We start from the raw sequence: 27,904 nt of genomic DNA, 5'->3' as shown, positions 1-27,904 counted from the left end.
CCTTTAATAGGGATTACTACTTTGCATAAATAGATTTAACATAACCTCAAATTATCTTCATAGAGTATTAGTTAGGACAAGAAAAAGGTATATTTAGGGTATCGTTGTGAATCCGGCAATGACGTGTAGAATTGGTTTTTAAATTGAAGGTCCCTTTAAATTTAGTCTGTCCTTTTAAATTTCATCTGTCCCTTTAATGTGTTCTAAAGTTTAAGAAACACTTATTAAATTAAATTTAAAAAAAAAAAACATTTTCTTGTGAATTTATCGATTATTGGATTTTGAAACCTTCCCTGGGGTCCTGTGAGGTCCCACAATAAATTGGGCCGGTTTGGCTTGACGTTAACTAGGAAAAAAGACAGGCAAAGAATAGATACAACACACAGGCAACATAGTCTTCATTTAAACTGATAATACTAATAGAATATGTCTTGTAAATATATTCAACAAAACCTAATTTATCGATTCAGGCAGAAATAAGCAACAAAGCAAACAATGCATGCCTAGGCGTACCGGCTTCAGGATAAGCAGCAGGATATCAGGATTAGAAATTCTTTGTCGATAAAGAGGAAGTACGAAAAAGCGAGGCCTACTAATTCTGGCGCAAAAAGCGTCAAACATGCCTAATTATCCATGCAATTTTTGCCTGCAAGTATTTCGGGAAGAAAAAGGTCGGGATTAGAATCTCCGATAGAAGAAGGAATAAGCCGGAACAAAGAATAGGGTTTCATCGATATTTTCGATTAATGTCTTATGATGAAAATACAAGTGTAGTCCTAAAAATAATTTAGCCGATATCTTTATTAAAATATCGTTAATTTACCGAAACGATCTCCATATGCCTAGTTGAAGCGTGGGCCTGGAGAACCCGGGTTGGTTTCTTCTTGTTTCAGTTTTTCTCCTGCAGGACCTGAACCTGGCGTGGAGTATGAGCTAGGAACTGATTCAAGGGTTTTGCTTTAGTTCTTGCTTCAACCCCCACATTCTTCTCCAGATCCTGTATCCTGCAGTATTTCAGTATTCTTCTCCAGATCCTGTATCCTGCAGTATTGTAGTACTCCTTCTTCAGATCCTGTATTCTGCAGTATTTCAGTATTCTTCTCCAGATCCGGTATCCTACAGTATTGTAGTATTCCTTCTACAGATCCTGTATCCTGCAGTATTTCAGTATTCTTCTCCAGATCCTGTATCCTGCAGTATTGTAGTATTCCTTCTACAGATCCTGTATCCTGCAGTATTTCAGTATTCTTCTCCAGATCCTGTATCCAGCAGTATTTCAGTATTCTTCTCCAGATCCTGTATCCTACAGTATTGTAGTACTCCTTCTACAGATCCTGTATCCTGCAGTATTTCAGTATTCATCTCCAGATCCTGTATCCTGCAGTACCCGTGTTCTCCTTCTTCAGATCCTGTATTCTGAAGTATTCTAGTACTCCTTCTCCAGATCCTGTATCCTGCAGTATAGTAGTACTCCTTCTTCAGATCCTGTATCCTGCAGTATTGTAGTACTCCTTCTCCAGATCATGTATCCTGCAGTATTGTAGTATTCCTTCTCCAGATCCTGTATCCTGCAGTATTGCAGTATTCCTTCTTCAGATCCTGTATCCTGCAGTATTGTAGTACTCCTTCTCCAGATCCTGTATCCTGCAGTATCCGTGTTCTCCTTCTTCAGAGCCTGTATCCTGAAGTATTCTAGTACTCCTTCTCCAGATCCTGTATCCTGCAGTATTAATACACTTTTTTCAAGTCCTGTATTTTGCAGTATCTTGCAAATATTGGTACTTTTTCTCCAAACCCTATATTCTGCAGTGCCCTGGACCTTCTTTTTCAAGGTCCAGTATCCTGGTAGTCTTTCTTCAGATCCTCTGTTCTAAAGTATCATGTAGTATCCTGGTACTAAACGAACCACAAAAACATCATTTTATAGCCGGTTTTTTTTATGAAGATTGGAACATTTCTGCTTAAAATCCCGCCGGGATTTAAGTGCAGGTTTAGAAAGTATGTGCAAACCCTGAAACTAAAAGAGTTATAAAAAAATTATCATTTCATCTTTAATATTTTTAATATTCAAAACAGTGCTGCAAACATTCATGCTTTTGAAAAGTGGGGCGAAGCATCCTGAATTCCCCGTCTGTAAACATTTTCATCCCGTAGCAACTGATCATACATCTCCGAGCAGACTCTAGACTGACTGGAGAAGGGGAGAGATGGAGTGGGGGAAAAGCGTCTCAAGGATGCACTTTAATGACCTATATACATAAACATACTTTACTGCTGCAAGATTTTTCATGTCTGCTATACAATGAATGCGTAAATACTGGAGTATTCTAATGCAAGAATTAACATATTTCAGAAAATCCATTTTGACGCATACACTTGCAGATATCTTTCACAATAATTCAGGATTTAGTAAAACATGTATATTTTTAACATAAACAGTAATTAAGATATTCAATGTGTAATGTAATCAGCATATATATCAACTGAAATAGTGATATAATACAATTTCAGTACCTGATCATTCATTGGTATACACACCGATCACTATATTCAGTGCCGAATACTGTATTAAAATATATGTCAGCCTCTGTATTATATCTAGCAGTTCAGTACCGGATACTGTATTGAAATATCTGTCAGCCTCTGTATTATCTAGCGTTCAGTACCAGATACTGTATTGAAATATATGTCAGCCTCCTTATTATAAAAACCGTTCAGTACCTGATACTGTATTGAAATATATGTCAGCCTCTGTATTATCTAGCAGTTCAGTACCAGATACTGTATTGAAATATATGTCAGCCTCTTTATTATATCTAGCAGTTCAGTACCGGATACTATATTGAAATATATGTCAGCCTCTGTATTATCTAGCAGTTCAGTACCGGATACTGTATTGAAATATATGTCAGCCTCTGTATTATATCTAGCAGTTCAGTACTGAATACTGTATTGAAATATATGTCAGCCTCTGTATTATCTAGCAGTTCAGTACCGGATACTGTATTGAAATATATTTCAGCCTCTGTATTATATAGCAGTTCAGTACCAGATACTGTATTGAAATATATGTCAGCCTCTGTATTATATCTATCAGTTCAGTACTGGATACTGTATTGAAATATATGGCAGCCTCTGTATTATATCTAGCAGTTCAGTACCGAATACTGTATTGAAATATATGGCAGCCTCTGCATTATATCTAGCAGTTCAGTAAACGATTTTGTATTGATATTTACGCTAAACACCGTATTGTTAGATTCCTCCTTTTCGATGAAGACCGTAGCTGATTGCTAAAAGTACAAGAAGTATAATGATAAAATGCATTAAATATGTATAATTATTAATATTTATAGTTGTTTAAACTCTGATTGTATTGTTTGCTTAATATATGTTTCTTAAAGTGTTTAATCTTTTAGAAAAGTAAACACTCAGTGTTTTTTTTTTACATTTCTAGGTTTGGTTATGCTCATTTTTCATTTTCTTTAAAGCACTTGCGATTATAAAATTCAATTTTTTTCTCAATTTTAATTTTATTACGTTAAAAGTTGCAATTATTTAAACAAATGTTTACAAATGTTTAAATCTCAGAAACCATTTGTTACTCTCCTGCAGTCCCTTGAAATGAATATATGTACTGTTAATAAAGTTAGGATTGACATGTTGTGTATACTGAGTATATAGTGTTTACTGTATACTGTACATCCTGGATAAATAGCTGATAGAAGCTGCAGTCTGCTTACTCCTAGACGGAGCTGCAGCTATAGTGCAGACACCCGGAGTCTAGACACCTTCTCCTCTCTTCTCCGCCCCCCCCTCATCCTCCCCCACCCTCACACAACTAGATATTATTTATCAAATATTTATCCCAATTCTTGTCAATAATTCTCCCCAGTAGCATGCAAAGATCATCTTAAAAAGGTGAAATGCTAAAAAAGCAGTATAAAAACAAGTTCTTCTCCCTCCCCCCACCCCCACCCACGGGCTTCCGCTTTCCCGACGGGTTGGGTCAAATGCAAGGCTAGGCCTACTCCGGGGACTGCAGGCCTGTAACCATAAGTACACTGACCTCAGCTCCGGGTGCAGGAGAGAAAAAACACGGAGTGCACTCGGAGCTCTGGACCCCGTCTCACCTGGACTAATTGATTGATTGATGGGTTGGATGAGCCACAGATCCCGTGAAAGTTATTCCACCAATTTTGTGAAGGTTTGGAAGGTTCAGCTCCGGTAGAGACCTAGAGAACAACAGGTAGGGTCAGTATTGGTACATAAAACAAGATCAATAACTCTGTTTTTCTTCTTACATAGAAAATAATATATATCATGTCACTATTACAAATTATATTTTAGTGAATAAACACAAAACAAGGGTCGAGTGAGGAGACATGTTTGCTTAAAAATATGTCATTATGTAAAAAAAATCAACGTTTCGTTTCCCTAGTTAAATATTTTTTTTTACTGTTTTTTATGAAAAAAAAACATATAACCCAAGAAAACAGAAAATTAGGAAAAATTTGAAAATTTTGTAAAAATCAGACCGAATATTGAAAGATATGATGAACGGGATTAGCGTTTAAATTGTTTAAATCTGAATTTAAAAACTAAAACCTATTCTTCTATACTTACCAGTCTATAATTGTTTGTACGCAAAAGCGTAAGCCACAATATTGCATCATAATAATTTTTAAATATTAATTAAATATAAAATCTTTAGAAAGTAACAATTTTATATGTAAAAGGTATTAGATTTCACATTATTGATAAATTAATAAAAATAGGTTTTTTTTTCTTAAAAACGATGCGTAAAATAACGAAAAAACGGGAACTGTCACTTTTACTAAATTCAAATATAAAGAAAACCACAAGGAAAAATATTTGATGATTTTAAATAAAAAGTTTGAAGGTTTAAATATTCTAACTCTATCTGATCGAATGAATAAGTTATATCCTAACTCTGGTCAGACCAGGATAAAAACTTCTCCAGGATAGTTTCGTGAGTCGAGGAAGGATCATTTCTAATATCAGTCTTTTTATCTTCAAGTTTTCAATTCAATTAAAACAAATTTGAAGATTTCTAGAACTAGAGGAACTAGAGAAACTATAAGGAACTAGAAGGAGCCAGAGAAACTAAATGAACTAGAGGAATTAGAAGAACTAGAGGAGCTAGAGGAACTAGCGGAACTAGAGGATTTAGGGGAAGTAGAAGAACTAGAGGGACTAGAGGAACTAGAGGAACTAGCGGAACTAGAGTAACTATATAGAGGAACTAGAGGAACTAGAGGAACTAGAGGAACTAGAGGAACTAGAGGAACTAGAGGAACTAGAGGAACTATATAGAGGAACTAGAGGAACTAGACTAACTATATAGAGGAACTAAATTATTGAAATAGATTAGGATTGGAAATTAAGGATATCATTATCTAAAGTCTAATGGTCCGATAAATGTGTATATAATTAGGTTGATTACCTTTTTTCTAATTATTATCCTGTTTATTAAAAATAAGGTAATTTTTAAAAGTTGTAATTTCCGGGCATTGAACTAATGTACTTGAGATTACCTTGACTGTCTGTGGCTCTAATTTGTCTAAAAGGCGATCTGTTAATTTTCGCGTTGTTTCAGTTTTGATTTGATTACAGAAATAAAACCATGTTTTCATAAAATGCCTTTTACAAAAAGTTTCTCCAAAAATGCTTTCGACGCAAATCGCAATATCTTCAACAAATATTCCTTAAAAACTTCACTTTTCAAAATTAATGATTAGAGACAAAGGAATTGAGTCTTTGCCACAAACTCTGATTTTATAATCCCTATATCTTTAGAACACAATGTCGTAAATCTTTGATATTTCAAACTTATATTATTTGATCTAACAGAATTCAAACTTTGAAATATCTAAGGTCTACGACATTGGAATCCAAAGATATAGGATTTAGAAAAGCAGGGTTTGTGGCAAAGACTCATTTCCTTTAGCAAAAAACAATTTGTTGATGCAATTGGGTTGGGTGAACGGTCAAACGACTGATCGCTGTTTAAAAACGATCAAGAATACTGCATAATCTTTTTATTATTTGAGCTAAAGATCTAAGATTTACTTATTTGAAAAAGCCTCTGAAAAATGGATTTTTTAACATGAATCACATATTGATATTTATTTTTTTTGATTAACTCTCTTGTGCTTCCGTTTCTCCGACCAATTGTTGGTCTTTGTCAGGAAGTCATTAGGCTTAGAAAAAGCGCGAGTTTTAAAAATAGTTGACAGTGGCTCTTAGCGTCATAACAAGGAACATTGATGGTTCCTTGTTAATATTTGAGCTTCATATTCCAGGATATTGAAACGAAGAATTTCCGTCTCTTCGTGTTCATCTTCTCGCAGTTTATACTGCGTACTCCAAAATCGTTTTATCGGTGCGGAGGAATTCATCTCCGCGATCAGCTAGTCCAGAAGACGCTTACTCTCTCTGTCACAATCTTCATTTCGTACTGAATAAGTAAAAAGGACTGTTAATTTATTGAAAAATCTGAAATGTATGAATTAATCAAAATTAAATTTAGAATTAACGTTTGAGGGACGACAAACCAGACTTGAGATCAGACTTGTGTTTAAGATTAAAACCCAAAAGACGAACTTTGATATTTTTCGTTTTTAAGAATTTATTTTTGTATTTTACTACTTTGGAGGATTTGACAATAAAATTTATAATTATAATTTGATTTAAACTTAAAACCGAAGTCTGAGCATGGGTATATCGAGACGAGGACAGGTTTTAATTTAGACAAGGTAAAACCACCGTGCATTGAACATTACATGAGAGAACTCTTAATTGGGTTAAACCTCTGTAGTCTTATATATAAACAGATAATTAAATTAATCGATAGATTAGAGTCCGTTTCTGCCATCTCCTTTTGATCCCCAAGAAATTCTATTATTACCGTTATGTTTTCGCGGAAAGATTCCTCTCCGAGATCAGTCAGTCTTGAAGAATTCAATTCTTAATACTGTTATAAAACTAATAGAATATAACAAAAAATTCATCTCATTTTTTGAAATTTCTACAAAAATCCACAAATATCATTAAAAAATCATGAAATATATTTAATACGGAATCTTATCAAAATGTAGAAAATTATTCGACTCTGCTCTTATCTGAAAGTTAATAATTTAAATCAGATAAGTTTTTAATTTATTAATAAGTAGATTAGATCATATTTCTCATACACTACCCGTCCTGACTTATTCATTCTCCATCCTGATTCATTTACTACCCATCCTGATTCATTTACTACCCATCCTGATTCATTTACTACCCATCCTGATTCATTTTCTACCTATCCTGATGCATTTTCTCCCATCCTGATTCATTTACTGCCCATCCTGATTCATTTACTACCCATCCTGATTCAATATCCATTTTGATCAATTCAATTCCCATCCTGATTCATTTACTACCCATCCTGAATCATTTTCTACCCATCCTGATTCATTTACTACCCATCCTGATTCATTTACTACCCATCCTGATCCATTTACTGTCCATCCTTATTCATTCACTACCCATCCTGATTCATACGCTATCCAAGCTGAGGCCAGATTTAATGAAAGCAAGACCTGGTTGAACCGTTTAAATCTGGTTCAACTACTTCTCTTCAGCTTGAACCAGCGCACAAGATCAGCGATTGAACCACGCCTGCGCGGTCCAGCTACTTTTTTTTCTCCACCCATCCTGATATAGTTTTTTTTTAGTTTTGGTCTCAAGTTAATTATTTTTTTACATAATTGTTTTAAAATCTGTTTTAAGTAATTTTCTGAATGACGGATCTGAGAATGACTGATTTCATTGCGATGTATGTAGTCTGGCCAATTCTTAATCAAATATTAATTTTTATATGAAATATATCTATCTATCTATCCCACCTAATAATTATCATTTTATATCAATTGTAAATCATACTAATGAGCATAATTAAGTCTTCACCCCGTATAGGTTATTCATTTTTCTTTTTACAATTATTTATAAAAAAAGATGTTTTCTTTTTAGAACTTCTAATAACTAAATTTTTAGAAGCTATTCAGAGAAATCAAACGATACATATTTTGTTTTTGACTGAAATAAAATGGTTTAATTTCTTCCAAAAGTTTGAATGTCATGTTAAATATCTAACATCTCAGCAGCAAATAAATACTTTTTGTTTTAAAAGCAAGGTTTATTTGTATAAAAATATTTATTATCTTACTTAACAAATATATACAAATTCTGTATCTCTGTATATCTGTATATCTATATCTCTGTATCTCTGTATCTCTGTCCTCTGTTAAAGATCTCTAAACTATAAATAATACTTATCTCAAGAAACAACATTGAATAAGTTTAATCTTGTTTCCTTCTCCAATTTATTTGATTTATTCCTCTCCACTCCGTTCCCCTTCTACCCCCCCCCTTCTACCCCGCCCACTATCAACCAAATATTAACATAAATAAAACAAGTAATTATAAATATACAATGAACACTGTACAGTGCAAACTGTGTTTGTAGAATGGATCAAGGTCCGTGTTTTTTTTTGTAAAGCTACCATTGAAACGCTTTTCTGACTCGAAGAAGAAATGCGGAAGTGAATTTTGCAGAGAACCCCCAAATAAAAATAAATAGTTTAAAGAAACAAAACATGGATATTTAATTCATCCTTGATCAGACAAAGCTTTTAAGGGTACCGTTGTAAATCGAGTATTGCCATCTTTGCATGGAGGCTCAATGGGAATCATGCTGTCATTCCCTTTAACAGCTTCACCTTATTAATATTTTTGTTTTTTTTTGCGTGTTGACAATTTCTTGGCCAAGTCTCCAGTGTTCGGACAGCCTGGGGGCCCAGCGCTGCGGCTATTTGAACTTTTTAAAATGTTTTTCATTTAGAATTCAGGAAAACTAAAGAAAAATGTTATAACAATTTTTAAAAACTAAAAAGAAATTTTTTGCTTTTAACAAAAAAGGAATTATGATTGTTTATCCCTCTATGCAGCCCCATGTCGTAGACCTGAGATATTTTAAAATTTGAATAATGTAAAATTAAATAATTAAGGTTTGCCCGTTGAATTTTAAAAAAATCTATATTAAAAAAATACAAATTTTAGAATTTTTTTGCCTATGTTACCCCCAGGGTACCCATGGGTTCCCTCAAAAAATGTCTGCCCATTTGGTCCAGCCGTTTGGCCTACTATAGGGAACATATATACAAATGTCTTATATTATTATATAGATAGATATAAACGGTTTACACCATCAGGTTGCACCGATATAGGTATTATAAATTTTAATTTGTGGCAAAGACACAATTTCGGGCCGGGAAGTGGGTCAACAAATGGAATTTTTTAAATGGACGCTCTTAATATTTCTTTTAATTTCCTATTATTGGTTTTTATATAGATTAATTGATTTAACTAAATTTGTAAGTTTTAATAAATCANACAAAAACTTTAAGTTACGGGGTTGAGTATTAAAGACAATTTTACCAAGGGTGTTCACGGGTGTTTTTGAAGATTACCAAAGTTTAATTTCGAGTTTCCTATACCAAATGTTGAGTAAAAAGAGGAATTTATTTGAATTAAAAACATGAACAAACCCTATATCTGATAACTTTACGTTATTTGACAATTTTTAAGTATTTTTTTTGCTTTTTGGTGCGGCAAGATAAAATGCATAAACATACACTTTTAAACACACTTTTCTTTTTTGATCATTAAATTTCTCTGAATCTAAATCCTTTATCGAGAGTTCTAGGTATAGGAAATCTTCAATTATTGGCTTTTATATTGTCGGACTATTTACATTATTTTCTCTAGTTCTAGTTAGTAGAGTGCAATTTAGGTTTAGGTACAAGGGAACCACTAAAAATGATAATATATCTTTTTTCCAAAATGTGGTCTGCCTTTATTGTGTTTTTAAAATTATCTATAGATAAAGAAATTTTTTCTGATTCCAGGCTATTGAATATTAATCTTTACTAATCAAATTATGTACAGTATAAGCCCGAACTTTGGAGACATCGCAAGAATAAAAAATGTTGTTTTCTTAAACTGCTGATATTGGAATACTGCAGATATTTAAGTTCTTTAAAACCTGTTTCCGCATATTTCATAGCTGTTTCTTTAGTTTTACAATTACTGAGATTTAGGTATAGTAATATAAAACACATAGAAAATTGTCAAGACGACATTTTAAAAATGCCTTCAATGACTCCGAAGTTCTGGGTTAAAAGAAAAGAAAAACCATAGAGGTAGAGAGCAACCATGTATTGGTAGAGAGGAACCATATATAGGTAGAGAGGAACCATGTATAGGTTGAGAGGAACCATGTATAGGTAGAGAGGAACCATGTATAGGTTGAGAGGAACCATGTATAGGGACGGGCCTGGGATAAAATTACTGTCAGCTCTCTCTGAGAAATGATTATCCTGCAAAAACTCCGAAGTATCGTGCGCACTATTGCCGCCATATAAACTCATTATTTCACCATCAATTTCGTTCTTCAGTCTGCGTATCACAATGAAGTGACATTTTTAATCTTTTCATGTTCCTTTCTTCCTACTCTAGTTCCCGACGTTGAAGTTTCTTACGTGCTTGCGCGTAATTTGGTGTATTCGAGATAGTAAATTAATTAGAGCGCGCGTTTACGTGCGGAGAAGTCATGCTCACTTCAATCCTTTATTATTTCTCCGAACCTGAGTGTTTTATGCAAACCTGTTACAGGAATTAATAAAGAATCTTCTCTTTTTCTCCCCCCCCCAAGGCCCCCCCCCCTGTCTTCCGATTTTTGATTAAAAAAGAAGCTGGAATTGGAGATAAAACAAAATGCACGTCCCTTGAATTGTCAATACAATAACGATATAAAAATCGTTCACTTTTTGTCTCGCTTCGTAATAAACAATTTTGGATATTAGACGGTTTTTCTGGTTGTCATCAGGGATGAATATAGTCAAGAATCAGCCCTTGAAAATCTGATAAATCATTAAAAATGTGTAAATATCTTTTAAAAGGGGATTTTTACGTAATGTTTACTCTCTCCCTCAACCCGTTCTCCTGGGGTATCCCTGAATAGGGTTCCACAAAGGTGGGGTAAATGCCCGGTTACAATACATCAATCCATCAATCCATCCATCCTGTCCAATCTAGACACAAGACAGTAAAAAATCTGATTGACGCGCATGCGTACGATTGAGGCATTTTTCAGTTTACGTCTGGGATAAGTACGCATGGTCTGGGATCTCAAGCGTATATTTCAACACTTTTAATTTTAAGACACAAATATCTGTGAAATAAAGCTCTTATCTTTATATATATACATATTTGTATGTTAGCTATAGTGGCCAAACGGCTGGACAACATTGGCTGACATTTTTTAGGGAACCGGCCCATTGTTACCCCGGGGTCGAAATAGCCTTAAAAAATTGGAAATTTTTTGATTTCCACGGGCAACGCTGGGCACTTAAGCTAAAATCGTGAATAGATTCCAAGCGCGGGTAAACGGTGAAATAACTATGATTATATATGAATAATAATACATACATCGGCAACGCCGGGCACTCCAGCTAGTTAAACAACATTGCTAAACTTCAAACTTTTTTTCTAAAATTGTTTACTACAGACCAGATACCCCCTCTATTACTAATATCTAGATACTACAGACCAGATGCCCCCTCTATTACTAATATCTAGATGCTACAGACCAGATGCCCCCTCTATTACTAATATCTAATTAGAATCTGTCTAAGTATAACTCCAAGTGAAAATATGAAAAACGGAAGTAAATTTTTCGGGAGATTTTTAAAAACAAGAAAATATTTATTTTTGAAAACATTTCTTTGTACTTAATTATCTAAGAGAAAACAATAATGCCTAAATAGTGGAAAGAGCTATAGGTTACACCGATTAATTCGAACCATCCCGTCTTAATTATCTATCTCTTTATATAGTAGCTATGTTGGTTTGTCTGTTTATTTGTGGTCCGAATGTAACTCATGAACCCCTTGACCGATTTGTCTCAAATTTAGGTTTTCGGTAGACCTAAGGAAATGTTATGAGCAAGGTTTAGTAGGTTGACTTTAATATTGAAAACTTGGTTTCTAGGCAAAGAGCTGGAATCCAAAGCCAGTACTGTAATTATTCTTTGTTTCTCTCTGATTTGAATCCAACTTGTCAGAAAATTATTCAGCATGGCAAAGGAATTTTTTAATCATGATATCTTTGCAATCTGATGGTGTGAACCTTTGATAATTCAAACCAAGGGATGAGAAAATTAGAGTTTGTGACAAAGACTCAATTCCTTTGGCAATATCTTAAACAATAAGAAACTTTAGAAAGGAAACAATACGAAATTTCTCTAAATACCAGGTTTCCCAATAGCTTCGCTTGGTTTCGGCCTCAGATACATTAGAATAGATTGCTCATGCGAGCTGTATTTGGATAAATTGGTTTACCCTCTGTAATTGTACAACCAAAGAGAATAGAATATATATTAGAATTAGGTATTAGGTATGAATTTTGTCAGTCCCTTTCAACCTGAAAGGGAGTTTAAAGTGTACAAATCATGTAAATGTTCACAAATTATATGCAGTAGAGTACATTAATACAGTATGATCCCTAGACTAGCCATGAATTTTTTAAAGCTTTTAAATAAACTTTATGAAATGAATTAGGTGAATGAAAAACATCATTTGATTTAAAGTTATAACGGAAAATCATCGTTTGTAAAGGAAAAGGCATAGAATCTATGTGAAATGATCATTGGTTAGTTATAAAACCAGCTTATTTCATAATTTGGTTTTCTTTTAATATTAATTTTAGATTTTCTATAAAATGATGTTCCAGGGCCCAAAAGGTTATATAGCACAAATGTGTGAAGTACACCTGCAGTATGGAAACAGTACAACAAAATGACCGTTTTACACTTTTTTCTAGTAAATTTCACTCTAATATATATTCTATTCTCTTTGTTTAAATTGCATCATATATAAAATAAATAAAGAATATTATGATCTATCAACTATATACGAATGCGTCGAAAAAAATGAATGATTATAGGTTGCAATATCTGAATTTCTTTCAGTGCCTTTCAAAAATTTTATTTTTTATTTCTCTACAATATTTGCTCTGAACTAAACTATTTACGAATATTCTGGCACAAAAGTCTATCGGAATTTTGCCCATTACACCTGTAATACTAAAGCTATAGAAGCAAGCACTTGGCAGCTTGAACTTTTCCTATCCAGAGCTGCAATAAAATAAGTGGATAGGATTGGATCAAACCAAGAGCAAAGACCTGGCGAAACTTGGAAGATCGGTCTAGTCTCATTAGTTGATTCATAGTTTTCTTGATTGTGTGTGGATAGATGTGTGTACTGTATCTTGTATTTTATTAAAACACTTTAAATTTTTGATATTTACAAATCATGAGACACTGGTAAATTGATAAATGTGATTACAGATCTGGTGTTAATAGTTGTCGTGTTTCTAAAGAAATGTGTGTCCAAAAAGAACAAAAATGACGTTATAAAAAGCTGTAAATAATTTATTATATATACTTTGAGTCTGCCTCACACATTCCTCATATTTTGGGTTGCGGGACAAAAAGTGGAATGACAAGAAATGTTTTGAGAACAAGAAGTTGGAAAGGTTTCGTGACTATTCTTAAATCTTGATTTTGATCCGAAGAATGACAAAAATATTCAAAAATTAGGGTAACCGTTTATTCTCCACAGCTTTTAGACAATTTTCTGAGTGACTTAAAATAGCCCCTTGTCCTGTCTTGGGATCAACTTTTTTCGAAAATCTGACGTTTTTTGGGGCTGTAGGGGCCTGGGATGTCTCCGTCCTGTGAGGGATATCTGCGGCTGCTTCTGATTGGATCGGAGAGAAAAAAGCGTGGGCCGGACCGACCGAGCGACAGGGAGAGCGGGCTGGGGCGGCGCCAGCCACCGTCCCAAGTTTCTTGTTCCCGCATTTTCCGCAGTAGAGCTGAGAAAACCGCCAAAAACAGGCTGAAGTGCAAGGCAGAGTTTTTGGACCTCGAAACATCGTGTTTTCAGTCCTTCAGTGAGAGTGGAGAAAAACTTGAATGTCGGTTAATGTGTTTTGTAAACAAGAACTTAATGTACTGCAGAGTTGAAGCGTATTGCAGAATGCATCTAAGTTCAATTATGCTAGTTGTACAAGCCAAGAATAACACTGAACCTAATCCGAGCATTTGCTTACTCAGCCTGGACTACGAACCCTTGAACTAATGCAGAGGACGAATCTCATCTTAATCTCAGCTCTCTAAAAACGTTTAAGTCTATCCCATGACTCTAAACTGGGAATAATCCCACGTAAAAAAGCACCCAGTGCTGTAAATAAAAGAAAGAACCCCTGTGATTAACTACGACGGAATCAAATCCCTGAATTGTGAAGATATTTGATATCAAAAATAATCTGCTCTTCAACCCAACGGTTGAGATTTATTCCAACAAAAATTCGAACTTTTACAACCCGGTCCAACAAGGAAAAGTATTTATTAGTGAAAAAGTTTTACAACTTGTGCAAAGCACAAAAAATCGTAAATTTTTTAGAAAAATCTAATTTTTCTAAATACTCGTTTGTGTTTATCTGTTGAGATCTTCAAGATTAGTAGATAGAGATAACCCGGAGATAGTTTCTCCGTCCTGAACCCAGGATCTTGTGAATTATCCAGATCCTGAGAGAAGATTACAATTAACTCTGAACCCACACAGAGATACACAAAATGGCGATGGGCATAGACTACTATTCTTATCCACCTCATGTAGGTTTTAAAATTAATTCAATTTAAGAAAATTCAGAGCATTATTTTTTATAAGTTTAAAGCTTTCAAACCAAAAACCCGCTTTAACCCTTATCAGTTGTTTATCTACCAGATGTGAGCCGGGTAAACTCGTTTAAAAATCAAAAATTTCAAGAATTGTTTGAGAGTTTAAAATTCATAGATAAAATTTAACTGAAGAGAAGGGGCATCTGGACTGAAAGAAACGGTCTCAGAGTAAATGGAAAATTATAAAAGTTTTTAAGGGTAAAGAAATAATGAGAAAGAGGTAAATTTGAAAATATATCAAAATGAAGACAACAGTTAGGTTAAAAAACCCAAAGAGTTTTTAGTTCCACAAAAATGGAAAAACGAGGTAGAGATTTAAAGAGGTTGAGGAGAGGCCATAAGCTCACTAAGAAAAGAGAAAAAGAGGTAAAGATGTAAATGTTTTGAGAGGGTTTAACCCGTGCTATAGGAGAGGAGAAAAAGGTAGAATTTTAAGATTTGGAGAGGTTTTTAACCTTGCAATGGAGAGGCAAGAGGCGAATAATTTAAAGGTTTTGCTAAAATAAGGAGAAAGAGGTGACGATTTGTAGGTTTGAAAGAGTTGGTAGGAGTAGTTAAGTTATGTTCAAAATATAAAGCAGGATGGAAACCTATAGCGAATGTTGATCAGGAAAGAATTGTGTTTTTGCCACAAACCCTTTTTATTCTAATCCCCAAGTCCTTGCAACCCCATGTCGTAGACCAAGTGGATATTTAAAAATATAAGTTCTGTTGGATAAACCAGTTTTTAATATCAGCAGGTTGCAACGATATTGGGATTAGAAAATTTGAGTTTTTGGCAAAAACTTAATTCTTTCGTGATCAAGATTTAGAATATGAACTAGAAACCAAAAGGTTTATATGCTTGCGACCGTAGATTTTTATAACACTCTTCGTTTTCGTAAATTATCATTGGAATTCCTTCTTCTTTTACTCTTACAAATCTATTTAAGAAGAAAGCTATTGTTTTTGAATTGTCAGCAGTTTTGAAGGATATTTTTAACAGAAAAGGAAGACGAAATCATAATTTCAAGTTTATTTTTCCAATTTAAATGTTAACAGAGAAAATAAACAAAACTTGAGGCAGGAAATTTGATAAAAAAGATTAATGTAGAAAACCAAACTATGTAAAATTTTAAATGTAAAAAATCATAAAAATTATATAAGTAAACTTAGAGTAAGACTTTGGAACCAACCATTCACTTTGTAATAACTTAAGTTATTGAAAAAAGCCGAAAAATTTATAATTCAGGGTAGGGGAAGAACTGAAAGGAGAAACATGAACTAGTAAACTCAGGGTAGGGATAGGATCTAGGAGAAACATGCACTAGGGAACTCAGGGTAGGGATAGGATCTAGGAGAAACATGAACTAGGGAACTCAGGGTAGGGATAGGATCTAGGAGAAACACGAACTAGGGAACTCGGGGTAGAGATAGGATCTAGGAAAAATACGAACTAGGGAACGTAGGGTAGGGATAGGATCTAGGAGAAACATGAACTAGGGAACTCAGGGTAGGGATAGGATCTAGGAGAAACACGAACTCAGGGTAGGGATAGGATCTAGGAGAAACACGAACTCAGGGTAGGGATAGGATCTAGGAGAAACACGAACTAAGGAACTCAGGGTAGGGATAGGATCTAGGAGAAACATGAACTAGTTAACTCAGGGTAGAAATAGGATTTAGGAGAAACATGAACTAGGGAACGTAGGGTAGGGATAGGATCTAGGAGAAACATGAACTAGGGAACTCAGGGTAGGGATAGGATCTAGGAGAAACATGAACTAGGGAACTCAGGGTAGGGATAGGATCTAGGAGATGAACTATTTCTGGAACACAAGGAACACATATTGAAAGAGGATAGGAACAAGGAACACAAAGAGTAGAACTATTTCTGGAACACAAGGAACACATATTGAAAGAGGATAGGAACAAGGAACACTAAGAGTTGAACTATTTCTGGAACACAAAAAGGTTCACATATTGAAGGAGGTTAGGAACAAGGAACCATGAGAGTTTAAATGGATAGGAATAAATGCAAGATTTACTCAGAATTACGGATAATCTTAAATATATTTAAAATAATAAACAATTGAACTTTGGGTATAAAATATGTAGATAAACTATCCTACTCAGGATAGATGGATTTAGAAGAAATGTTTATAAATGAAAACATAATCTAAGAATTAAAGATGAAAAATCTTCGTTTTGATTTTTAATGTATATAGACGAACGAAGTATAATATTTTCTAGGATGTTTATATTATATTTTTATATTTATATTATCGCTGTTTTTGTGATGATGACTAATATCCTAACGACATTTTTATTTAACTTTTTACACCGGTTGGACTTTTCAAACAAAAACCGGTTAAAACAAATTATGAAAATATATTTTCAAATATTTTGCAAATTTATTCTAAAAACCAAAATCAATGCTTGTAAAACAAATAATGTAATTTATTGATTATTTTTAGAAGTGCATCCATCGTAAATCAAATTATGGGAAATTAAATTTCTTGATGATTTATTCAAGTACTAGTCTGGGCTTGAACTTGAAAAAGAGCATTACCAAAACCAATGATATAAATGTAAACCGGTTCAAAATAAAATCTTGTTCCCAGGCTTGGATAAATGTTTAAATATTTGATAAAATTAAAGTAATCGAATTAATTTTTATTCAAACTTGCTGAGTCTCTTTTTGACATTTGAAAATGCTCATTAAAATGCACATGTGATTAAATTATACATATTAAAAAAAGGGTTTGAAAGAGGGGAAAGAGGGGGGAGGGGGGCTTTCCCTAATTCCCTGACATGAGACTAATATTAATTAAAACTGCTTTCTCGCTGGGTTAAGGGGAGAAAAAGTGTCCAAAGAACTCGGAATGTCAAACTTTTCTTCAAAATTAAACTCACAGGCCAGAAAGGGGGAAATGTGAGTGGGGGGAGGGGGCCAGCAAGGGGAAATGTNAGGGTTTACAAATATTCTCCTTTAGTTCAGCGTGAACTAGACAGGGTTTACAAATATTCTCCTTTAGTTCAGCGTGAACTAGACAGGGTTTACAAATATTCTCCTTTAGTTCAGCGTGTACTAGACAGGGTTTACAAACTAGACGGACTTATCTTAAAAAGTATCTTGACAAAACAAATCTCTTTACTCAGATTTATCTTTAGCTTTTTCCTCCGGGCTTTATTATTAAAGGGTCAGTTAGCGATACTAGGTTTAGGGGAGTTTAAAGGGAAACTTTTCAATTTTTAGATTTTACATCTATTTGACTGCTTTGTTTTTGAAGAAAGAATGGAACAAAGGAACTGAGTTTTTGTCACAAACTCAAAATGTCTAATCCATATATCTTTACAATCTGATGACATAAACCTTTGATATTTCAAACTTAGATTGTTAGGTCTAACAGAATTCATAGTTTGAAATATCAAAGGTCTACGACATTGGGTAGCAAAGATATAGAGATTAGAAAAGTAGAGTTTGTGACAAAAACTCAGTTCCTTTGAAGAAATATATTCCTACCTTTTTTCTACCTTAACCAGTTACAAAATACATTATTCTTGGTACGTTTGTAATTCAAAGATTTAACAAAGAGAGGACTTTCATTCTGCACGCACCTCTGATCCTTTAGTAAAAGTAAATTCAACCTAAAGTCTGACCGTGTCAACCTTGTTGCACCGGCTAGTCCTATTCAGTGTCTGCTTTGTTTACCTAATGTCCGGGCGATACAGTACAAACTGGGACCGGAAAGGTTGACCCGGCTCGGAAATTCAAATGTACTACGGCTGCCCGTGTCTGCTTCAATTAATGTCAAAATGGCTAAATCAATTGGTACAAACAAATGAGTTTATGTACATAATCTGTACAGTGTTCTTATACCATGTAAACATAAAAATTGTATTTCAAGTTCTTGTATCATCATTATACATGAACTAGAGTTCTTGTATCAATATGATACATGAACTAGAGTTCTTGTATCAACATGATACATGAACTAGAGTTCTTGTATCAACATGATACATGAACTAGATTTCTTATATCAACATGATGCATGAACTAGAGTTCTTGTATCAACATGATACATGAACTAGAGTTCTTGTATCAACCTGATACATGAACTAGAGTTCTTGTATCAACCTGATACATGAACTAGAGTTCTTGTATCAACCTGATACATGAACTAGAGTTCTTGTATCAACCTGATACATGAACTAGAGTTCTTGTATCAACCTGATACATGAACTAGAGTTCTTGTATCAACCTGATACATGAACTAGAGTTCTTGTATCAACCTGATACATGAACTAGAGTTCTTGTATCAACCTGATACATGAACTAGAGTTCTTGTATCAACCTGATACATGAACTAGAGTTCTTGTATCAACCTGATACATGAACTAGAGTTCTTGTATCAACCTGATACATGAACTAGAGTTCTTGTATCAACCTGATACATGAACTAGAGTTCTTGTATCAAACTGATACATGAACTAGAGTTCTTGTATCAACCTGATACATGAACTAGAGTTCTTGTGTCAACCTGATACATGAACTAGAGTTCTTGTGTCAACCTGATACATGAACTAGAGTTCTTGTGTCAACCTGATACATGAACTAGAGTGTGGGAAACTGCATCAGATCTTTAATGTATTTAATCCGAAGAATTTAAATTTCTTTAGTTTTGTTTTGAAAGAACAAACAAACTTGTTATTTTGCAACAAATAAACCTAGATCTAAGGATGATATTACAAAGCCATTTAAAAGATATTAACAGAAGAATGCGCATAAAATTCACAAATGATTTGATCTTGGAATAATTTATTTATAAGCTTCTAGCTCTCAGGTTTCATGGCTTTATGTTTTTATCTGCTCCTTGATGTTTTTATTATCTGAATAATCACTATTCTGATAATAACAATAATAATAATAATAATAATAATAGGATTTTTAAATAACAATGAAATGGCACTATGCGAGTAAACAGAAGATAAAAAACACTTGTAGAAAACTACATTTTTTGGCAAATATATACTAGGAAATAATTTGTGTAAAAACTTTAATTCAATAAATAACATTTGTTTATTTTTTTTAGAAAACCGGTTTACCCTGGGGAAGTGAGGCGAAGCCTGGAAGTGGGGGAGGCGGAGGGGTTGGCGGAGGCGGAGCTGGGGGCGGAACCCAGGGTTTAGCTCACTGGATGTCTGTTATGGCGGAGCATATGAATCATGAAACTTCATCCTTACATCCGGCGTATATGTGGCATAATGGAATTGACCAGAAGATGTCGCTGTCAGAACAACATCAGCTGTTACAGAAAGGTATTGATTGATTGATCGATTAATTGGTTGTTTAATTAATTGATTCTTTTCTATAATTTTTCTAACTAAAACATGTATCTATCTATATATAAATTTAGCTTGTCTGGGTGTCTGTTTGTTCGTTTGTATCCAATAAACGTCAAAACAGCTGAACCGATCGGGGCCACATTTTTTGTGGGACCTCGCGTGACCCCAGGGAAGGTTTATGAATGATCAAAGTTTTTTAATTTTTGTAAAATTTTGAAAATGCGCGAAAAAATATTATGAAATCAGCAAACCTTTTTTGTTTTTGCTTTTTATTGTACAAAGAAAAGATGCTCATAGATGAAGCCACAATTAAAAGTTGAAATAGAAGATGGGCGCGAAGCATCCTAAAAGCCTAGTTATATATATGTTTTTATATATCTGTCTGACTGTCTGTCTATCTATCTATCTATCTATCTATCTATATATATATATCTATATATATATCAGTCTATCTATCTATCTCTATATCTATCCATCTATTTATTTATGTAAATATATATATATATATGTCTATCTATCTAAATATCTATTTATTTATCTATCTACCGATCTATTATATATCTACCTAACCTAATTACCTACCCACCTCCTTGTTAAGTCTCCATGTTTAAAAGAATTAATTCCTAATTTGTGTAATCCCAATAGTAGCGTCTACGCAAATAAGTCATGTATCCAGCTGGGTGGGAAGGACGGTAAATCTGCATGGATTTCTCAACTCATCCTGGCACAAGAAAGGTTTTGCAATAAAGGGGACGGGGTGAAAAAAACGTCAGGGAAAGATGAAAAAAAAGTGAAAAGAAAGAACAAAACGTACGTCAGGGAAAGAAAGAAAAAATGGCAATATTTTAGCGAGTTATTTTGTATTTTAAGATTAAGTAGGGGATAATTAACATTTTTTAAAGATGAAAGATTTGTTTGGAGATTTTTAAATATTTTAAAAGATTTAGGACGGAAGAACATAAATAAATAAATTGTACAATGATTCATTATTAAAGGGACAGTAAAGGAAAAATGAAAGGGGGTATAGACTGAAAGCTAATCACTTTAGCTCTTGATCGCGACCCATGAAAGTTTTATTATATGATCTGTTTAAACCTACTACTTTTATACAAAATTGTATATATATTAATTTTCGTATATATTTGACACATTTTTATATCAATTTCTCGAGACAGGAACATCAGATATAACTTTCATGGGTCGCGATCGAGAGCTAAAGTGAAATTAGCTTTCAGCCTATACCCCCATTCAGTTTTCCTTTACAGTCCCTTTAAAAGATAATCTTGACACAGAAAAGTTTAAAAACAAGTTTTTATTTTTATTAAAAAGAGGAATAATTATCCCTGTTTATTTTGTAAATTTAATCCCAAATAATTGTTTGTTTTCTCAATAAAACTCTAAAAACGAGTAATTACAGATTCTCTCACTCCAGGCATTTTTATGCTAAAACAAAATTCAATCCTTGTCAATCCTCTGTCAGCCTGAGATACTTGAACACTCAACTCTTCTCCTGTTTTCTTGAATTCCAGGCTAGTGACGTCAGTTCTCTGTTTATTTATTCCCCCTCGGAGTTAGACAGAAACTTGCTGTTCAAGGATTGATCTTTTACCTATCAGAGGGTTCACTACTCCAGGATAATTATTCTCCGTCTAGGAATTTTAACAGGGAAAACTTTAACTTTATGATAATCTGTCTCATATGTTATTGTTAGTTTAATTGAATGCCCGTCTTAAAACCTGATTTCTTTATCCCTAGTCTCATAATCAGGGTTACTTTTTTCCGTCCTGTATCGTTGATTTTTTTAGCTCCGTCCTGTATCATGTGTATCACATTCCTTCCTGTATCAAGGTTTAACATATTTCATCTTGTAATTTAGGTTTAACATATTCCGTCCTGTATCAATGTGTATCATATTCCTTCCTGTATCAAGGTTTAACATATTCCGTCCTGCACCAAGGTTTAACATATTCCTTCCTGTATCAAGGTTATTCCGTCTTGTAATTTAGGTTTAACATATTCCGTCCTGTATCAAGGTTTAACATATTCCGTCCTGTATCAAGGTTTAACATATTCCGTCTTGTAATTTAGGTTTAAAATATTCCGTCCTGTATCAAGGTTTAAGATATTCCGTCTAGTATCAAGGTTCAACATATTCCTTCCTGTATCAAGGTTTAACATATTCCGTCCTGTACCAAGGTTTAACAAATTCCGTCCTGTATCAAGGTTTAACATATTCCGTCCTGTATCAAGGTTTAACATATTCCGTCCTTGTATCAAGGTTTAACAAATTCCGTCCTAAAATTTCTAAGAATGGTTTCTTTGCTAGGTCTATACTCTGTTTGTTGTATGACCATGAGACGGTTTAAAATGGATTATACCTTCTTTTCTCGGCAGTTATCACATTTCTATGTTTTCTTTCATACACATACACATTACACATAAACTTACTTACAAGAATAATATAAATAAAACCTTGGTAAACATATCAAGTTGGTATCCACCTGTTCTACCTGCTAACTAGAGTAATCTAATTGTTCTTGATTTTACCCATAGTAATTTCCCTGCTATATGTACTATCTAGATCTAAATCCAACTATTCTAACTACTACCTAGAGTAATTTACCTGTTCTATCTACTACCTAGAGTAATCTACCTGTTCTAACTACTACCTAGAGTAATTTACCTGTTCTATCTACTACCTAAAGTAATTTACCTGTTCTATCTTCTACCTAGAGTAATTTACCTGTTCTATCTACTACCTAGAATAATTTACTTGTTCTATCTACTACCTAGAGTAATTTACCTGTTCTGTCTACTACCTAGAGTAATCTACCTGTGCTATCTACTAACTAGAGTAATCTAATTGTTTTTTTTTCTACTACATAAAGTAGTCAACCTGTTCTATATACTACCCTGAGTAGTTAGTAATATATATGTTCTTTCTACTAACTAGAGTAATCTACCTGTTCTATCTACTACCTAGAGTAATCTTCCAGCCCTATCTACTACTCTGATTAATCTACTTGTTCTATCTACTACCTAAAGTGATCAACCTGTTCTATATACTACATTGAGTAGTGAGTAATCTATCTGTTCTATATACTACCTAGAGTAATCTTCCAGCCGTATCTACTACTCCGATTAATATACTTGTTCTATCTACTACCTATAGTGATCAACCTGTTAAATCTACTACCTAAAGTGATCAACCTGTTCTATATACTACATTGAGTAGTGAGTAATCTATCTGTTCTATCTACTAACTAGATTATCTGCTTCGCTCAATATTTAGTCCTAGATTTTCTAGGTGACCCTGGCGGATATTATTCCCCTGGTGCTCGGCCTGAATCCGCCGCATCATCCTCTCCGCCCAGCTCCGCCCCCCTAGTGGTCCCCCAGCCAATAAATGTTGCCAAGATGTCAGGTGGTGGGGGGCTCCACCCCCACCAGCACCCTCATCAAGCAATTAGAAAATATCAATGCAAAATGTGCCCGCAGGTAATATATCTATATATGTATAAAGTTGTAAACTCGGTTTGTCTGTCTGTTTGTATGTCCGATCATAACTCCGGAACTACTTGACCAATTTGCCGCAACTTTTGATTGGGAAACTCGAAAGAAATACGGGAATTTTTTAGCTTGGTTTTGAGATTCTATGTTGAGTGGGTCGATTTTTATCGGGAAAAAATAGCTAAAATCGTAATTTATGACTAAGTGCGGGTAAACGGCGGGAATATTTGCCTATCCTAGGCAATGCTGGGTCCCCAGGCTAATATTATATATGTATTCACTGATCAATAGTAATCCTTTTCACATTTCCATTTCATGAATATTTAGATTAAAATTCATTTTTAGTACCAGTGCAATCACATTTTTTGTTGTAAAAAGTCAGCACATTTTTTAATTTGCTATGCATAACACTATTTTTTGGTAACATTGAGACAAAATAAAATCAAAAGTGTGAATATAATTGCATAGTTTGAAACACACATTTTTTCCAACATTTTTGCAAAAGCTTTAATTGCCATTTTTAAAAATAAACTATGTTATTAATAATAAATCTTCAGACCATCAATCAAGGATTCCTTTGTCCAACCCAGTTATTTTTTATACAATGTTGTCTCTACACTTAGCAACAGAAAATTTTAAGATTTGTTAAAAATTGATTCTTAGGGACTGGAAGTGTTTATAATAAGGGGGGAATCTGACAAAATTCTTTATTTAGCCAAGTTTTGAATCCTTATCCTCCTCCTACCAAACCCTGTACGGATACAGTCCTCATCAGGTCTGTACGTAGGGCTAGGGAGTTTAGGGATACCACAGATTATACAGATTTTCATAGTTTTAATATAGTTTGACAACCATGGTATATTTTAACCTGAAACTATTATCCTTCGTAACCATACTTATTGCACAGCGAAGTATGTACAGTGTTTTACAGTTTGTACATCCAACATACTGTACATGTATGTGTTGAGTTGATGAGGGAGTTTAGAAGGTTATTTTGTACAACAGGTATATAGCTAGAACAACTATGTATTCTCTTCTATATCTGTGAGGGATCTCATTAACTTGTTTCAAAACAATTTTTAAGAGAATTACCTGGATTAATTTCCCCCTGGTTTATCTTGGACAGAATTTTTTTTTGATATGTTTTTTTAAGTTAATTAATTTTTTTTTTAGATTTTTGCCAGCAAAGCTGACCTTCAGCTCCACACCCAGATACACATGCGGGAACCTAAACCTTATAAATGCGCCAGTTGTAACAAAGCGTTCGCAAACAGCTCTTACCTGTCCCAACATACTAGAATACATCTTGGTATTAAACCCTACAGATGTGAGATCTGCCAGAGAAAGTTTACCCAGCTCTCTCATCTTCAACAGCACATCAGAACACATACCGGAGACAAACCATACAAGTGCAGAATTCCAGGTAAAAAACATTTACATTATCAATCAATTTTTTTTTAAATGTGGTTAGAATCTGTTGATCTGAAGTCAGAACTTTTGGATTGATTTGATTCCTATTTGATGTCCCATAGTTGTCATACCCTTCAGGGATAACTTTAATTGAGGGATCAAGTACAGATCCTCACATTGGATATCGAGATTAAGCGTTCTAGATTTAACAATATCAAAAGTTCCGACCTCAGGTTTATAAAACATAAAATACGATGCAGGCAATAACATCAAGATTTTGTATCCTGAGCTGGGAACTCTTGTATTTCCAGATCAATGCTTCATTTTGATTTTTTGTTAATCTGCGGATTAATTTAATCTTTAATCAATATCCCGCATTGGTAATCCTACCCTGCAGGAATAACGAAAATGAGCAGATTAAGCATTGATCCTCAAATTAAAAGTGCACACAGTGGTTATCGAGATCAAGCTATTGGGATCATGAGTATCCAATGCAAAAGTTCCCAACTCGGGATATGTTTAGAAACCAATATTAAAAGGTTTACTATTTGGATCAGTTTTGCTGAAAGTGCAGGCGCATTAATGAATACTTGATAAGAAAACTTTTCCAAGTTATTATTTAAAATATTTTCCAGCTTTTAGACAAAAAATTGAAAGGATTTGTGAAAAGTGTGACCATGATGTTTTTCATCCAGTTTAAATAGTTTAAGACCTGTTTCATGATTTGTGTTTTAAAATTCAAATATTCAATGTTTTTAAACTTGGACAAGAAAACCAAGTTTCAAGACAACAATAGTTTCAGATATAAACCTTATTGTTCCATTTTCTAAAATAGTTTAGTTTGAAACCTCGACAAGGTTTGTTTTAGGCGTCTGGAGAAATGCCATTGGCTGTCATTGTTCTCAACTGCTGTAACCCAATTCTGCCAATTCTGGGGGGAAATCTTTTTATTTAAAAGGACTGTTCTCAAGTTTGAACCTATAGTTCAACACTAACAAAATAAACTATTAGCCCTTTTTTTCGTTTGGTTTTCTAGTCATTTTTCAAATTATTGCCCTCCTTAAACTTAAAATCCTGGAAAGTATTGGTTAATTTTTGGAATTCTGAAAGTTATTGAAATTAGGTTGGGTTTGCATATCCGAATCTTATTGTTATCTGAATGCAAGATTTACTTAAAATATCCATATCCCCATCTCCCCCTCCCCCTTTATACAGCCCGACTCTAAGGTTTTGAACCCCAGTCAGAGTTCCCGTCCCCTGCTCCTGCAACCCTTGATATTGTTTTGAAGGAAACCCGATGAAAACTGTGTTGAACGGTTGGGAAATTATCGGACACAATAAAATGATATTTTAACCAATTGAGTTTATTGGCTGGCAAAAACTGTGGTGGTTTCAACTATTCTCTATTGGAGACACTTTTTATCACTTTTGCAGGTTGCACGAAAGCGTTCTCTCAGCTGTCCAACCTGCAGTCCCACTCCAGGTGCCACCAGACAGATAAACCATACAAGTGCAACTCCTGCTACAAATGTTTTGCTGATGAGCAGGCCCTGTTCGAGCATATTCCTAAACATAAGGAATCTAAACATATAAAAACCCACATCTGTTCCTACTGTGGGAAGAGTTACACACAGGTTAAACATTTTCTTTATTAAAGATACAAACTATTATTTATTAACTCAATGTTTAATTAAAAATGTAACAAATACATTAATTTCTTTTTGTTTTAGGAAACATACCTTGCCAAGCATATGCAGAAGCATGCTGATAGAACAGATAAAAGGCCTCCGATCATCGCAGGGCCGGTCAGCGGGCTCCAGCAAGATTTATACTGGCCTAAGATGGATCCAGGTCTATATCAGAGCCATGATAGACTAGACCCTTATGGACAGGGGCTCATGGATCCTTCCAGGTTCCATCCACAGTTTGCAGAGGATCTCCGACAGCAAGGATATGGTATGGGAGGAGGAGGATGGGGAGATCCATCCAAAGCATCGTCGGCATTTTCTCCGATCAATGGTGGAGTTCTGCCCAGTTCTACAGGGTTCAATATGGCGGGAGGAGCACGAGGATATCCTTTCTACGATCCTATCTCATTCCAAAGACAAAGCCAGGTACTAAGATCTAAGTTTTTTTGGAAGAAATATTCTTAAATTAGTCTGGAAGTTTGACTTATTTCTTATTTTCAGGTTGGGTTTGAATCTAAAACTGCCGGCTCTAATTTGATCTCCCTCTCACAAATCAAGAACTACGCTCATGATCGAGGTGGACCAACATCATCTTGATGCTGCCTCTCCGGAGAATAAGGTTTATAATCAACCCGGTCTGATGTAGGAGTAGCTCACCCTGCACAGTAAGACCCCTCGAACACCCAACCTTGCTCCAGGTTGATCCTTTAGCTGCAAGGTTCGGGAGATGCAGAGATTAGAAGAATCCTGGTTGTGTGAGGGCGGAGCAAGCTTTGCAGAAATCCCTGCAAACCAATAAAGAGACAGAGGTGTGCAAAATTTTTGCAGAAAGAGGAAATTTGCAAAGTTTACTGGCGGCAAAGTTTCTCACGCGGCGGCAACAGTTTCCAAACATTCAGGTTCTTTATTCTCCGGGTCCTGATTGATCTCAACTTCTCAACCTACAACTTATCCGTTCACAGGAGACAAAAACCCTCTGATTTAACATTCTCCAATGTCTTGAATATCCGAGCTGAGGTGTTTAGAGAATCTAAAAACATTCAGTTTCTGTTAGGTTTGTTCAATCTACAGCTAGGACAGTTTAGGATGAAGAAGA

At 34.4% G+C, this 27,904-nt stretch overlaps 1 protein-coding gene across 3 annotated transcripts; it reads left to right on the top strand.

The window, feature by feature from the left end:
- Positions 1–3,764: 3,764 nt before the first annotated feature.
- On the top strand, positions 3,765–27,904 carry LOC111717430 (zinc finger protein rotund). 3 transcript variants are annotated; one of them, XM_023492934.1, is made up of 7 exons: positions 3,765–4,249; positions 19,948–20,173; positions 23,499–23,698; positions 24,884–25,133; positions 26,555–26,754; positions 26,851–27,234; positions 27,310–27,904. In XM_023492934.1, the coding sequence occupies exons 2-7, from the start codon at positions 20,053–20,055 to the stop codon at positions 27,403–27,405; spliced, it is 1,251 nt and encodes a 416-aa protein (XP_023348702.1). In that variant the 5' UTR covers positions 3,765–4,249; positions 19,948–20,052; the 3' UTR covers positions 27,406–27,904. The 3 variants fall into 3 exon arrangements, with proteins under 3 accessions (XP_023348702.1, XP_023348701.1, XP_023348700.1); XM_023492933.1 differs by lacking the exon at positions 3,765–4,249 and adding an exon at positions 13,975–14,806 and having other exon boundaries at positions 23,508–23,698; XM_023492932.1 differs by lacking the exon at positions 3,765–4,249 and adding an exon at positions 13,975–14,806.

This window comes from Eurytemora carolleeae, unplaced genomic scaffold, assembly GCF_000591075.1.
Source record: "Eurytemora carolleeae unplaced genomic scaffold, Eaff_2.0 scaffold939, whole genome shotgun sequence".
In the NCBI taxonomy this organism is placed as follows: domain Eukaryota; kingdom Metazoa; phylum Arthropoda; class Copepoda; order Calanoida; family Temoridae; genus Eurytemora; species Eurytemora carolleeae.
Note: the sequence above shows the minus strand (reverse complement) of the source record. Positions and strands in the feature narration are given on the sequence as shown.